The sequence below is a fragment of the Chiloscyllium plagiosum genome, chromosome 23 (genome assembly GCF_004010195.1).
Source record: "Chiloscyllium plagiosum isolate BGI_BamShark_2017 chromosome 23, ASM401019v2, whole genome shotgun sequence".
Taxonomy (NCBI): domain Eukaryota; kingdom Metazoa; phylum Chordata; class Chondrichthyes; order Orectolobiformes; family Hemiscylliidae; genus Chiloscyllium; species Chiloscyllium plagiosum.
The window spans coordinates 34,917,149-34,930,599 of NC_057732.1; the positions used below are offsets into that span (position 1 = coordinate 34,917,149).

A 13,451-nucleotide genomic window follows, 5' to 3' on the forward strand; every position below is an offset into this window, starting at 1 on the left:
GCCTCAGGCGACTGACTGTGTGGAGTTTGCACGTTCTCCCTGTGTCTGCGTGGGTTTCCTCCGGGTGCTCCGGTTTCCTCCCACAGTCCAAAGATGTGCAGGGCCAGGTGAATTGGTCATGCTAAATTGCCCGTAGTGTTAGGTAAGGGGTAAATGTAGGGGTAGGGGTATGGGTGGGTTCGCTTCGGCGGGTCGGTGTGGACTTGTTGGGCCGAAGGGCCTGTTTCCACACTGTAATGTAATCTAATCTAAAATCTAATCTAATTATAGCTATACTTAGGGAGGATGTTTCTGGGAATACATCCAGGGAAGCTATTTGGGTGGACCTGAGGAATAAGAAAGGGATGATCATCTTATTGGGCAGGCCAGGTGATTGAGGTAAGAGGACAGCTGGAAAATGGGAAATCTTGAGAAATGAGAAAACGAGAGTCCAGAGACAGTATATTCCCGCTGGGGTGAAAGTGGAGGAGCATTTTGGGGCTAGCGACCATAAATCTATTAGTTTTAAAATAGTGATGGAAAAGGATAAACAGGATTTAAAAGTTGAAATTCTAAATTGGAAGAAGGCTAATTTTGACAGGATGAAGCAAGACCTTTCAAAAGCTGATTTGGGGCAGATGTTCGCAGATAAAAGGACAGTTGGAAAATGGGAAGCCTTCAGAAATGAAATAACGAGAGTCCAGAGACAGTATCTTCCTATTAGGGTGAAAGGAAAGGCTGTAGGTATAAGGCTGGATGACTAGAGAAATTGAGATTTTAGTTAAGATAAAGAAGGAAACATAAGTCAGGTATAGACAAGAGATATCGAGTGGATGCTTAGAACAGTATAAAGGCAATAGGAATATACTTAAGAGGGAAATCAGGAAGACAAAAAGGGGACATGAGATAGCTTTGGCAAATAGAGTTAGGAGAATGCCAAGGGTTTTTATAAATACATTAAGGACAAAAGGATAACTAGGGAGAGAATAGGGCCTCTCAAAGATCAGGAGACAATGTGGGTCTGCAGATGCTAGAGATCAGAGTTGAGTGTATGTTGCTGGAAAAGCACAGCATCCGAGGAGCAGGAAAATCGATGTTTTGGGTTGGAGCCCTTCATCAGGAATTATAGTTAGTCAGTTTGCAGACGACACAAAAACTGGAGGTATAGTGGACAGCCAAGAAGGTTACCTCAGAGTTCACTGGGATCTTGATCAGATGTGCCAATGGGCTGAGGAGTGGCAGATGGAGTTAAATTTAGATAAATACGAGATGCTGCATTTTGGAAAAGCAAATCGGAGGAGGACTTATACAGTTAATGTTAAGGTCCTGGGGAATGTTGCTGAACAAAGAGACTTTGGAGTCCAGGTTCAAAGTTCCTTGCAAGTAAAGTTGCACATAGATAGGATAGTGAAGAAGGCGTTTGGTATGCTTTCCTTTTTTGGTCAGAGTATTGAGTACAGGAGTTGGGAGGTCATGTTGTGGTTGTAAAGATGTTGGTTAGGCCACTTTTGGAATATTGCGTGCAATTCTGGTCTCCTTCCTATCAGAATGAAGTTGTGAAACCTAAAAGGGTTCTGAAAGGATTTACAAGGATATTGCCAGAGTTGGAGGATTTGAGCTATAGGGAGAGGCTGAATAGGTTGGTTCTGTTTTCCCTGGAATATCAGTGGCTACAGGGTGCCCTTATAGAGGTTAATATACTCATGAGGGGCATGGATAGAATAAGTAGACAAGGTCTTTTCCCTGAGGTGGGGAGTTCATAATGAGAGGGTATAGGTTTAGGGTGAGAGGGGAAATATATAAAAGGGACCTAAGGGGCAACGATTTCACGCAGAGTGTTGTGCGAGCATGGAATGAGCTGCCAGAGGAAGTGGTGGAGTCTGGTACAATTGCAGCATTTAAAAGGTATCTGGATGGGTACATGAATAGAAAGGGTTTGGAGGGATTTGGGCCAGGTGCTGGCAAGGGGGACCAGATTGGGTTGGGATATCTGGTCGGTATGGACAAGGTGGACTGAAGGGTCTGTTTTCTATGACTCTATGACATCATAGATGCCAGTCTTCAACTAATGTGATTCACTCCACTTGATAGAAAGGAATTCCAACACATTGAATGCTGCAAAGGCTATGGGCCCTGATAACTGTCTGACAGCTCAAGAATTAGCTACTTCTCCTCTCAAGTTGTTTCAATCCAGCCACGACAATGGCATCTAACCAACAACATTGGAAATTGCTTAGGGATGTCCTGCCCAGAATAAGCAGGAGTTCCAGTCTGCCTCAGAAAATGTATTTGACAGGTCCCAGCTCTCTGTCCAATGCAACTAATCGTGATTAAAAATTATTTTTGGGAAATAAAGTTCTTAACTATTGAGATCAAAATTATAACATTGTTAATTGTTTAATGTGACAGCAGTCTGCATTTTAAAAGGATGATTTTCGTTCTCTCCCCCAGCTTGACGTTTGGCTTTGGACAGATGGATCTCCGATGGACTGTCCAATTTGGCATATGAATGAACCTCATTTGGACCCCAAGGCGAGATGTGTGCAGCTTAATGTTGGTTAACTGATTTATGTGTAAGAGGAAATTATTTCCAGAGAAAGGAATAGATCACCAGCTGAAATGAATGAGATTCTATGTGGGGATAGTGAAGGTTAATTTTAGATTTAGACAGAGATCGATGTCCTGTTAACAACAGATTTCAGCCACAATTTGCTTGGGCTTTTCTGGATTCTCAGAACACAGTGCCTGGGAGCTGACCAAGCCATTTCCCTGTAATGCAGCTCATTTGCCCCATGACATCCTGATCTCCATTTCAGCATCTCTCTTAATCTTGAGCTTTTAGTTTAATCTTGAGCATCATTCACTGTGTAACTTGTCCCTTTTCCTCACCAGGTCTCAAAACTCTCTGCCTCCCTTTCCCTTCTCTTCCCTGAAACTCTCACAGTGGGTCTTCCCTTTGCTGCTCTAACAGCTGTTTTGTGTGAAGGCTGATTATGTTGGCAAAAGAAATCTCGTCAGGTTTTGGTTCTTGACAGGGACTTGGGTACGTAAGGTACCAGCTGAAATTTACACTGGACAGGGAGATCCCAGAATGAACCCTAAGGGCTTCTTGTGGTACAGTGATGGTGTCTCTACTTCTGAACCATGAGGCTGAGATTCTACAATTGCACTGTATTGGCTAATGCATATGTTCATGTGCTGCAATTTGAGGAATTATTCACTGATAGAGGAATGTACGTTGTGTGTCATTTAGCAGATAGACAAACGTACACTACTGTAACACTGTAGATAAAGAAATATACACTGGGGGGAAACTAGACAGAGTCATCTACTCTGGAAATAACACTGTAGGAAAAGGAACATACACTGGAAATAACAATGTTGACAGAGGAACGTGGACTAAGTGTAACATTGGATATGAAAGAACATACACTGGATATAACAGTGCAGAGAGAGCAGTGTGCACTGCAGACAGTACTGCAGAGAGAGCATCATGCATGAGGCTGAGCTGTGCAGGCAGTGGAATGTCCACAGATTGTCTCCAGAGAGATTAACGTTCACTGTGTATAATTGTTGACTCTGAGGGATGTACAATGTATGTCACACTGTGGATTGAGGTGCTTACATAAGATGTAACAGTTCACAGAACGGAACATAAGACTGAATGCAATGATTCAAATAGAGGGATATCCATTGAGTCGAACACTACGCAATGGGAAAACAACATTGGAATTAATCCTGCAGCTAGAGGAATGTACATGGAGTGCAGGATCTGACCAGGCAATTGTTCACTGTTTCTGACATAAACATTCCAAGGCAGTTACCCTGCAGGGACAGGCGCACACACAGTGAATGGCCCTGCAGTTACAGGCACACACACTGGTAGTGACCCTGCAGTTACAGGCACATACAGTGAGTGACCCTGCAGTTACAAGCACATACACTGGGAGTGACCCTGCAGTTACAGGCACACTGGCAGTGACCCTGTGGTTACAGGTACATGCACTGGGAGTGACCCAACAGTTATAGACAAACACACTGGGAATGACCTACAGTTACAGGCACATATACTGGAATGACCCTGCAGTTACAGGCACACACATAGGGAGTGACCCTGACATTATAGGCAAACACACTGGGAGTGAATCTGCAAGTGCCGGGTCAAAGCGGCACATACACTGGGAGTGACCCTGCAGTTACAGGCAGACACATTGGAGTGACCCTGCAGTTACAGGCACACATACTGAGAGTGACCCAGCAATTACAGGCAGACACATTGGAGTGACCCTACAGTTACAGGCAGACACACTTGGAGTGACCCTGCAGTTACATGCACACACTTGAAGTGACCCTGCAGTTACAGGCACACGTACTGAAAGTGACCCCGCAGTTACAGGCAGACACATTGGAGTGACCCTACAGTTACAGGCAGACACACTTGGAGTGACCCTGCAGTTACATGCACACACTTGAAGTGACCCTGCAGTTACAGGCACACATACTGAGAGTGACCCCGCAGTTACAGGCAGACACATTGGAGTGACCCTACAGTTACAGGCAGACACACTTGAAGTGACCCTGCAGTTACATGCACACACACTGATAGTGATCCTGTTGTTACAGGCATACACACTTGAAGTGACCTTGCAGTTAAAAGCACACACACTGGGAGTGGCCCTGCAGTTACAGGCACACACACTTGCAGTGACCCTGTGGTTACAGGCACATATACAGGGATTGATTTTGTGGTTGTAGGCACATGCACTGGGAGTGACCCAATAGTTACAGGGAGACGCACTGGGAGTGATCCTGCAGTTACTGGCACACACACTGGGAGTGACCCTGCAGGTACAAGCACACACAAGGAATGACCTTGTAGTTACAGGCACACACAATGGGAGTGACCCTGCAGTTATGGACAGACACACTGAGAGTGACCCTGCAGTACAGGCACATGCACTGGCAGTGCCCCTGCAGTTCCAGGCACACTCACTGGGAATGACCCTGCAGTTACAGGCACACACATTGTGAGTGACCCTGCAGTTACAGGAGTATTGACAGTCCCTTGTGACCCTGTAGTACAGGCACATGCACTGGCAGTGCCCCTGCAGTTACAGGTACATACACTGGGAATGACCCTGCAGTTACAGGAGTATTGACAGTCCCTTGTCCAAGCACTGAGTGCCTTTAATGATGGGACAGCTCCCCACCCCGGGGTGACAAGCTCCCTGCAGGGTAGCAGCTCTCAGGAACTCCACATGGTAACAGGCTCCCTGCAGCTGGGTTCACCTCAGTGACGATGGCCTCAGCTCCTTCACTGCTCCTTCATTTGCCATTTAGGAACCTCCACTGGCTGTTGGACAGGATTGTCAACCGTGGGCCATCCTGCTCAGGAATTAATCCCAGGAGGTGAGAAGGCAGTGGGAGTTTGGGTATAATACCATCCTATCTAATAAAGTGACACTCCTGACAGCAAGATCACCATGTCCAGGAGCATAAGGTTCCAGCCACTGGCTCAGACAGATTGATGTGTTGGCAATCCCTCGATCAAAACAGAAAGGATGACATCATCATCCAAACAGCAGCTAATTCACTGGTGTTGTGTCCGATATTTCCTTTTACAGATGTTCCTGGTCAACGGGATGATACTTTTCGTTGGAACATGAAATACTTTATTTGCGCTTTCAAATCAGATTGGAATTAGAAGAATCTGGTGATGATCCATTCTACCCAGGAGTGGATCCTGAATATCGATTTGTTCAACTGAGGAGGTTCCAATCAATATTAGGGAAGTTAAAGTCAGCCATGACAATAACCCTATTAGTTCTGTCCCTTTCAAAAATGTGCTTCCCAATATGCTCCTCTGTGTCTCTGTTGCTAAGTGTTCCGGGGTGGGGGGTGTTCTGTACAAAACTCCCAATAAGGTGACTGCTCCTTTCCTGACTTCCACCCAGACTGACTTAGTCGCCAAACCCTCCTCGATGCCCTCCCTTTCTGTAGCTGTGATACTATCCCTGATCCCCCTTCTATTCCTTTTGAAACATCTGAACCCTGGAATATTCAACTATTCCTACCCCTGTGATATCCAAGTTCTGTAATGGATACAACTGACCCGTGCTATAAGTTCATCACCCTTATTCCTGACACTTTTTGCATTAAAATAGACACAATTCAAGCCAACACACTGGCATCACCTTTGCCCTATCTATTGTCTATCCCTCCTCACAGACTCTCTGCATGCTGTATCTGGCTGTTCACTTCCTACTCCATCATCTGCTAGTCTAGTTTAAACCCTCATGAAGCGTTCAGGCAAACCTCCCACCCAGTTCAGGTGCAACCTGTCTTTCTTATACAGGAGCCACCTTGCACAAAAGGTATCCAAACGATCCACATATCTGAAGCCCTCCCTCCTACACCAGTCCTGCAGCCACATGTTCATCTGCACTCACTCTCCGTTCCTCGCCTCACTAGCCCCTGGCAATGGTACAATCCTGAGGTTACTACACTGCTCGCCCTGCCCTCTAGCTTCCAACCTAACTCCCTATATTCTCTTTTCAGGTCCCCTTCCCTTTCCCTACCTATGTCATTGGTACCGAAATGTACCATGACTTCTGGCTGCTCTCCCTCCCCCTTAAGAATCCTGTAGACTCGTTATGAGACTTCTCTGACCCTAACATCTGGGAGTCTGGCTCACGACCACAGAATCTCCTGGCTGTTCCTCTAAACATTGAATCTCCTATCACGATCACTCTCCTACTCGCGTCCCCTTCTCTTCCGAGCTGCCAAGGCAGGCTCAGTATCAGAGACCTGGCCTCTGTAGCTTTCCCCTGGTAGGTGACCCCACCTCCTCCTCCCCCCACCCAACAGTATCCAAAACAATATACTTATTATTGAGGGGAATGGCCACAGAGAGCCAATGCACTGAATGCCTACTCCCTTTCCCTCTCCTGATGGTCACCCAGCTAGCTTTATCCAGTAACCTAGATGTGATTACCTCATTATAACTCCTCTCTATTACCCCTTCAGCTTCCTGAATAATCCAAAGTTCATCCTGCTCCAGCTTCAGTTCCTTCACGCGGCCTGTGAGGAGCTGGAGTTGGGTGCACTTCTCATAGGTGAAGTTAGCAGGTACACTAGTGGTGACCCTTACCTCCCACATCTTGCAATAGGAGCATGCAACCGCCCTAGCCTCTATGCCCTCTACTCTATATCGTCAAGAGAGATTGAATAAATGAAATACAAAAAGCTTTACCAAACCTCTTTTTTGTGGTTAGAGGAGGAGGACAGATGGGAAACACTACACATGTAGTGTCTCGGGTTTAGCCACACCCTAATTATATTCGTGCATGTACCCAGCAATCCCTGTGTCTAAGTCACACCAGTTGAACCTTCGTTCAGTGTATTGACGAGTTAAGTCTTTAAAGGGAACTTAACCTTCCCGACAGTCTCCGGTCCACACTCTCACCACTCCTGCTGCTGCAAATGGAGGCCGCTGATCCATGACTACGACTTTCAGAGAGAAGTTTACCTTCCGGGCCTGCGCTCTCACTGCTCTCGGTGTTACAAATCTCACCGCTTTCGTTGCTGTAAAGGCTATTTCCATCTGTTAACATTCCAGCTGATGGATTATTGGACAAGTGAGATCACAGAACTGAATCTGGCCTGATAGATCACCTTTTCTTCCTTAAATTAGTGTGATAGCCTTGCCCTGAAAGACAGGCAGACAAGGTACAGATTTGGATTTAACAATGAGACAGAAATTTATTAATCAAAAAAAAATGAAAATAAACAAAACAAAAAAAAATATACTTTGGAAAATCTTTAAAAGACATGGAAAACCAAAATCCCACCTCCTCTCCAAAATGATCACATTGCACTTACATGAAGAAACAGAGAAATTCCATCTGTATCAAATCCATTGGTTTGTCTGAATTTCTCTTTCTCAGTTTGAGTCTGTGAGGTGGGAGATCTATTCCTTGACCACTCTCACAATGGAGAGCACAGATTTTATCAATCTTTTGAAAATCCGAGAATTCTAAATAAATTCCAAGTCTAAACGTATCCCTTAGTGCTGCAGCTTCCTGCTGTCTTTTACAAGTGAAATAATATTTAGCTCTTGCATTCTTCCTGCCAAAGTGCATGCCCTCACATTTCCCATACTATACTCCATCTGCTAAGTCTTGGCCCAACCATGTAACCTGCCTCTATCCCTCTGTTGACTCTGTGTCATCCTCTGTGTCATCCTTACATACCTGTCTCTCTGTGGGGCACATGGAACGTTCCGTGTTCCAATCCTACTCAGGACCCTCCCCACATCTCTTTCTGTGGTCTGTCAAAGACATCATTGGTATTCCTTCCCTCTCTTATTCACAATTGGAAATGTGTATAAGTTTTGCTTCCAATTTCCAATCTGCTCTCACCTTCCCCTGGTCCAGCTTGGACTCCTCCTTTCCTTCCTCCACGTTTCTGCTTCCATTTCTGGGGAAATGCTAGCCACCAGTACCCAATGCAAACCCACTGGCTGCTGTTAGCTGCTGTCTTCTCCAGTGGGATGCCACCACCAGACACATATTCCCCTCCCTTCCTTGTCAGCATTTCACATGGACATTTTCCTCTGGGACACCCTGGCCCACTCCTCCTTCATTCATAACATCTCCCACACACCCCCATGCCACTGCAGAGGATGGGATACTTGCCTCTTTACCTCCTCCCTCTCCAAGGCCCCAGACACAGCTTCCAAGTGAAACAGAGATTTACCTGAACTTCTCTCATTCTAATCTACAGTGTTCACTGACACCAAGCCTCCTTTATCGGGACCTAACCAGCGATTCGTCAGAGAGCCTACATTACCATATAGGGGCTTGAGGGAATTTACAGATCAAACTGCAAATAAACAATTCTTCCAAAGAGTTCCATTGACACCGGGAGGTGAATAAGATCACACATTCACAAGTGTCATTATCTCCCTGTCCCTCAATGATACTCTTGAACAAACCTCGATCATGTTCCTTTTTGAAAGCTGCCAGTGATTGTGAATGGACCCTGTTCTTTATAAACAGATTCAATCTCACTGCTGCTATTGCATGAAGGAAGCTTCCCAACAGGGAGAGAAATGGTATAGCAGATCTGGTATAGCAATCTTGTTCATCAGATCAAATGGTAAAATATTTTACGTGTCCATGTGAATATTATTCACTTCCAGTAACTGCACTGTAGACATTCTCTCCTGGGGAGGTGATGGCCCAGTGGTATTATCACTTAACTATTAATCCAGAAACCCAAAATAATGCTCTGGGGACCTGGGTTTGAATCCTGCCATGGCAGATGTTGGAATTTGAATTCAATTTTTAAAAATCTAGGAATAAAGAGTCGACAGATAACCATGAAACCATTGTCAATTGTTGGAAAAACCCATCTGGTTCATTAATGTCCTTCAGGGAAGAAAATCTGCTATCCTTACCTGGTCTGGACTACATGTGACTCCAGAGCCACAGCAATGTGGTTGACTAACAATTGCTCTCTGAAATGGCCTCTCAAGCCACTCAGTTGTAACAATCACTAGAAAGTCAAGTGGACTGCAGCGATTCAAGAAGGCAGCTCACCACCACCTTCTCAAGGACAATTAGGGATGGACTATCAATGCTGGCCAGACAGTGATGCCTAAGTCCGAGAAATGAATAAAAGAAATTCTCATTGTGAACATTCATTAATTCCTGATCCTAGCAATGCATTCACTTCCACCTGATTACAGAGACCAAGAACCATGAGTACAGTTTCCTTTCTCACTGAGCTGTTCCAGTGCCACGTTGTACATGTTGTGTTTCAGGTGAGGGGAAAGAAACTTCACTGCAGACATGATGCTGCTGATGGGATTGGTGCTGAGTACATTGATCGTCAGTAATGTTGCAGATAGGGTCAACCTAACATTGTGTGTGAGGACAGGTTAATGCTGTGAACTGAGGGGTTAATGGATGTCCTGTTGTCTGAATGAGAGAAAACAGACAGAGATGGTACCTGAGGAATCTCTGAAAGTGAGCAATAACCTAACCATTGACAGGTGTTTGATATTCTACACATTCCACATTCACTGTCTGCCCACTCCCCATATGGGCACAGCATGCTTCACCATCCCACCTGATTTTACTGCCCCTCCCTCTCCTGTCTGTCTGTGCCCAGGGCACATGGCAATGCCCAGCCCAGCTTTTTCTCTTAGTCTGATCCCACATTCCTGCTCATTCCCACTTTCATCCCACTCTCCTGCTCCCTCTCCATGAATTCATTTTCCATTCAGTCCAAACCTACACTCCTGCTCACTGCTCAAATGCTTTAATAGATTCCCACAGACTAATCCCTTTCCATTCTCAGACCCACTCAATCTGATCCTATTCTCAGATTTCCTCCTCAACCGTATCTCACTCAGTTATCTCCTGTTGTGCTGATTCCCCATGTCATTTAATATCCAAATCAATTAAATCCCATAATCCTGCTCACTCCCATAATCATTAATATTCACCCAGTCCAATCCTATTCTCCCCTCATTTCTAGTACACTGCTAGTTTTCAGAAGCTCCCTTGTTCCCTCTTTTAAGAATTGAAGATCTCTGCGCTCAGTTTATGGCTCAGGCCACACCCCTCCCCCACCACATTGTAGGGAGAGCACTGTCTGTGAGAAGGTAAAGAATGAGGCCTCATAAACACTGATGGTTGCCAAGTGCCAAGTGTGTGAAGAACTGACCAGGGTCTTGCAATGCTGAATGGGGATGGGAATGAATGAAGTGGCAGAAGTATGAGGTGATAATGTGAACAATGTGGGAAATAAACACTGTATTTGACTAACTGTACCAAGCAGCTTGTTTCTATGCTGGACAAATGACAACCACCTGATTTAATCTGCAGCTGATCAACTGGCTACGCATAATTCAACACATTCGGATCAGGACCTTGAGAAATGTCGTCTCCTGGGCAAACAGAATTGTTATGGTGGCTTCATTTATTTTGGTTATTGCTACAAGTTTGTTCTTGAGAAAAAGTCTTGGATTGATGCTGAGGTAAGTCCTTGGAATCTCCATTGTAAAATATTGGGTTTGTTCCTCAGTGTTTATGAAATGAATGAACACAGAATGAAAGAAGCTTCTTGTATATTCCTGGATATTTCTGAAGCCGTGTATATATTACCTGGGTAACGTGAACTCCATAATATTCAAAACTAAATGAGGAAGGAAATCAACTATGACATTGAATCTGCTCGATATGGAGGGTCCCTTAACAAAATAATTTAACAGGAAATGAAAAGTATGAACCAAGTATGAACAATTTTAATTTAAGAACTTTCTTCTTCAGATACTTAATATCAAAATAATTGACTGTGTTCAAATAGAACATACTGTGACTTACACTGCACCATTGTAATGATGTTCACTAAAGTTCATTGTTCAAAATGTTTGTGATTATTCTGCTCAAGTTTGAAGTAGGTGCCCGACATTAAAGATCATTGCATTACGAGACAGAAAAGTGGTTTAAGGAACTAAAGGTCTTTCAGTTATGAAGGTAACTGGGAAAGGAAGTTTTTTTGCTATTAAAATGTTGAGAGGAATAGATATCGTTGGGGAGTATCCAACCTGCTCGACAGGATTTCCTCAAAGCCTGGAGCATCAGAGGCTGAGGGGTGAGATTTCAGAAGTTTATAAAATCATGAGGGACACGGATAGAATGAATAACTGAGATCTTTTTGCAGGGTACAGGAACCAAAACTAGGAGGCAAAGGTTAAAGGTGAGTGGAGAAAGCTATAAGAGGCAATTTTGTAGACAGAGGTGGTTTGTGTGTGAAATGAACTTCCGGAGGAAGTGGTGGATGCTGGTCCAATTACAACGTTTAAAAGACATTTGGATAGGTACAAAATAGAGCTGAAAATCTGTTGCTGGAAAAGCGCAGCATGTCAGGCAGCATCCAAGGAGCAGGACAATCGGCATTTCGGGCATGAGCCCTTCTTCATGAGTCTCAGGAGAATCAACGTTTCGGGCATGAGCCCTTCTTCACGAATCCTTGGATGCTGCCTGACCTGCTGCGCTTTTCCAGCAACACATTTTCAGCTCTGATCTCCAGCATCTGCAGTCCTCACTTTCTCCTAGGTACAAAATAGGAAAGGTTTGGAGGGATATGAGCCAGGCACAGGCAGGTAGGAGTAGTTTAGTTTGGGATTATGATCGACATGGATTAGAATGTTTAGCATGGATTAGACCAAAGGGTCTGTTTCTGTGTTGTCTGACTCTATGACTCTGTCATATCCCCTCTCTGCCTTCCTGATTTCTTTCTTAAGAATGCCCCAACACTCTTTACATTGATTAAGAGATTCAACTGAACCAAGTTGTCCATGTCTAAAAGTAAGATTTTCTTTTATCCTTGACTAGAACCTCTCTATCTTTATTCATCCATTGTTCCCTAATCTTACCAGCCTTAATGTGGAGGTGCCGGTGTTGGACTTGGGTGGACAAGGTCAAAAGTCACATGACACCAGGTTAGATTCGTGTGACTTCTGATGTTTACAAGCCTTACCCTTCTCTCTAATAGGAACAAAATGCCTCTGAACTCTTGTCATCACACTCTTGAGTGCTTCCCAATTTTCAGACATAATTTTACCTGCGAAGAGTTCAATCAAATCAACTTTTGAAGTTCCTTGACTCATACCATTAACATTTGTCTTTTTCCAATTTAAAAAAAATGTAACTTTTATGGAAGACTTATCCTTTACCATAACTGTTTTAAAACTAATAAATTTATGATCATTTGACCCAAAGTGTTCCCGCTCTTTTTCTGCAGTCACCTGCCCTGCCTTATTTCCCAAAATAAGGTCTAGTTTTGCTCTGCCTTGAGTCGGAGCATCCACAAACTGATAAAGATAATTTTTTGAACAAAATTGACAAATTCTTGATCATCCAAACCATTGACACTGTACAATCCCCAGTTAATGTTTGGAAAATTAAAATTCCCCCATTATTACAACCTTCTTCTGCTTACATATATCTGAGATCCCTCTTCATTGTTGTTTCTCAATTTCCCTCTTACTATTGTGGGGCGTTTAGCACAATCTCATCAAAGTGACCTTTCCTTACTTATTTCTAACTTCTACCCATATATTTTCATTGGCCGATTTTTCAGAAATATCTTCTCTCGTTCCAGCAGTGATTTATTCCATAATCAAAAATGCCACTTCCCCTCCTTTCTTGCCTCCTTTCTGATCCTTCCAATAGCATCTAAAACCTGGATCATTGTGCTACCAGTCGTTCCCATCTCTCAGCCAAGTTTCTGTAATAGCTATGATGTTTCAATCTCATGTTCCTAAACATGCCCTAAGTTCATCAGCCTTACCTGTAAGACCTCTTGCACTGCAATAGGAGCAGTTTGATCCTTCAGAGTTACTACAGACTCTGACTCTTTCTTGTCTTTCTTTTCTAATTGATATTCTCACTTCACAT

General features: G+C 44.1%; 1 protein-coding gene across 1 annotated transcript in view; it reads left to right on the forward strand.

Annotated features, from left to right (window-relative positions):
- Positions 1 to 11,387, forward strand: part of LOC122561465 — a 98,379-nt gene extending 86,992 nt beyond the window's left edge. The window contains exons 9-11 of the mRNA XM_043713208.1: positions 7,006 to 7,094; positions 10,875 to 11,026; positions 11,319 to 11,387. Of these exons, the coding sequence (XP_043569143.1) occupies positions 7,006 to 7,094; positions 10,875 to 11,026; positions 11,319 to 11,387 (310 nt within the window). The remainder of the gene's footprint in view (positions 1 to 7,005; positions 7,095 to 10,874; positions 11,027 to 11,318) is intronic.
- The last annotated feature ends 2,064 nt before the right edge of the window (positions 11,388 to 13,451 follow it).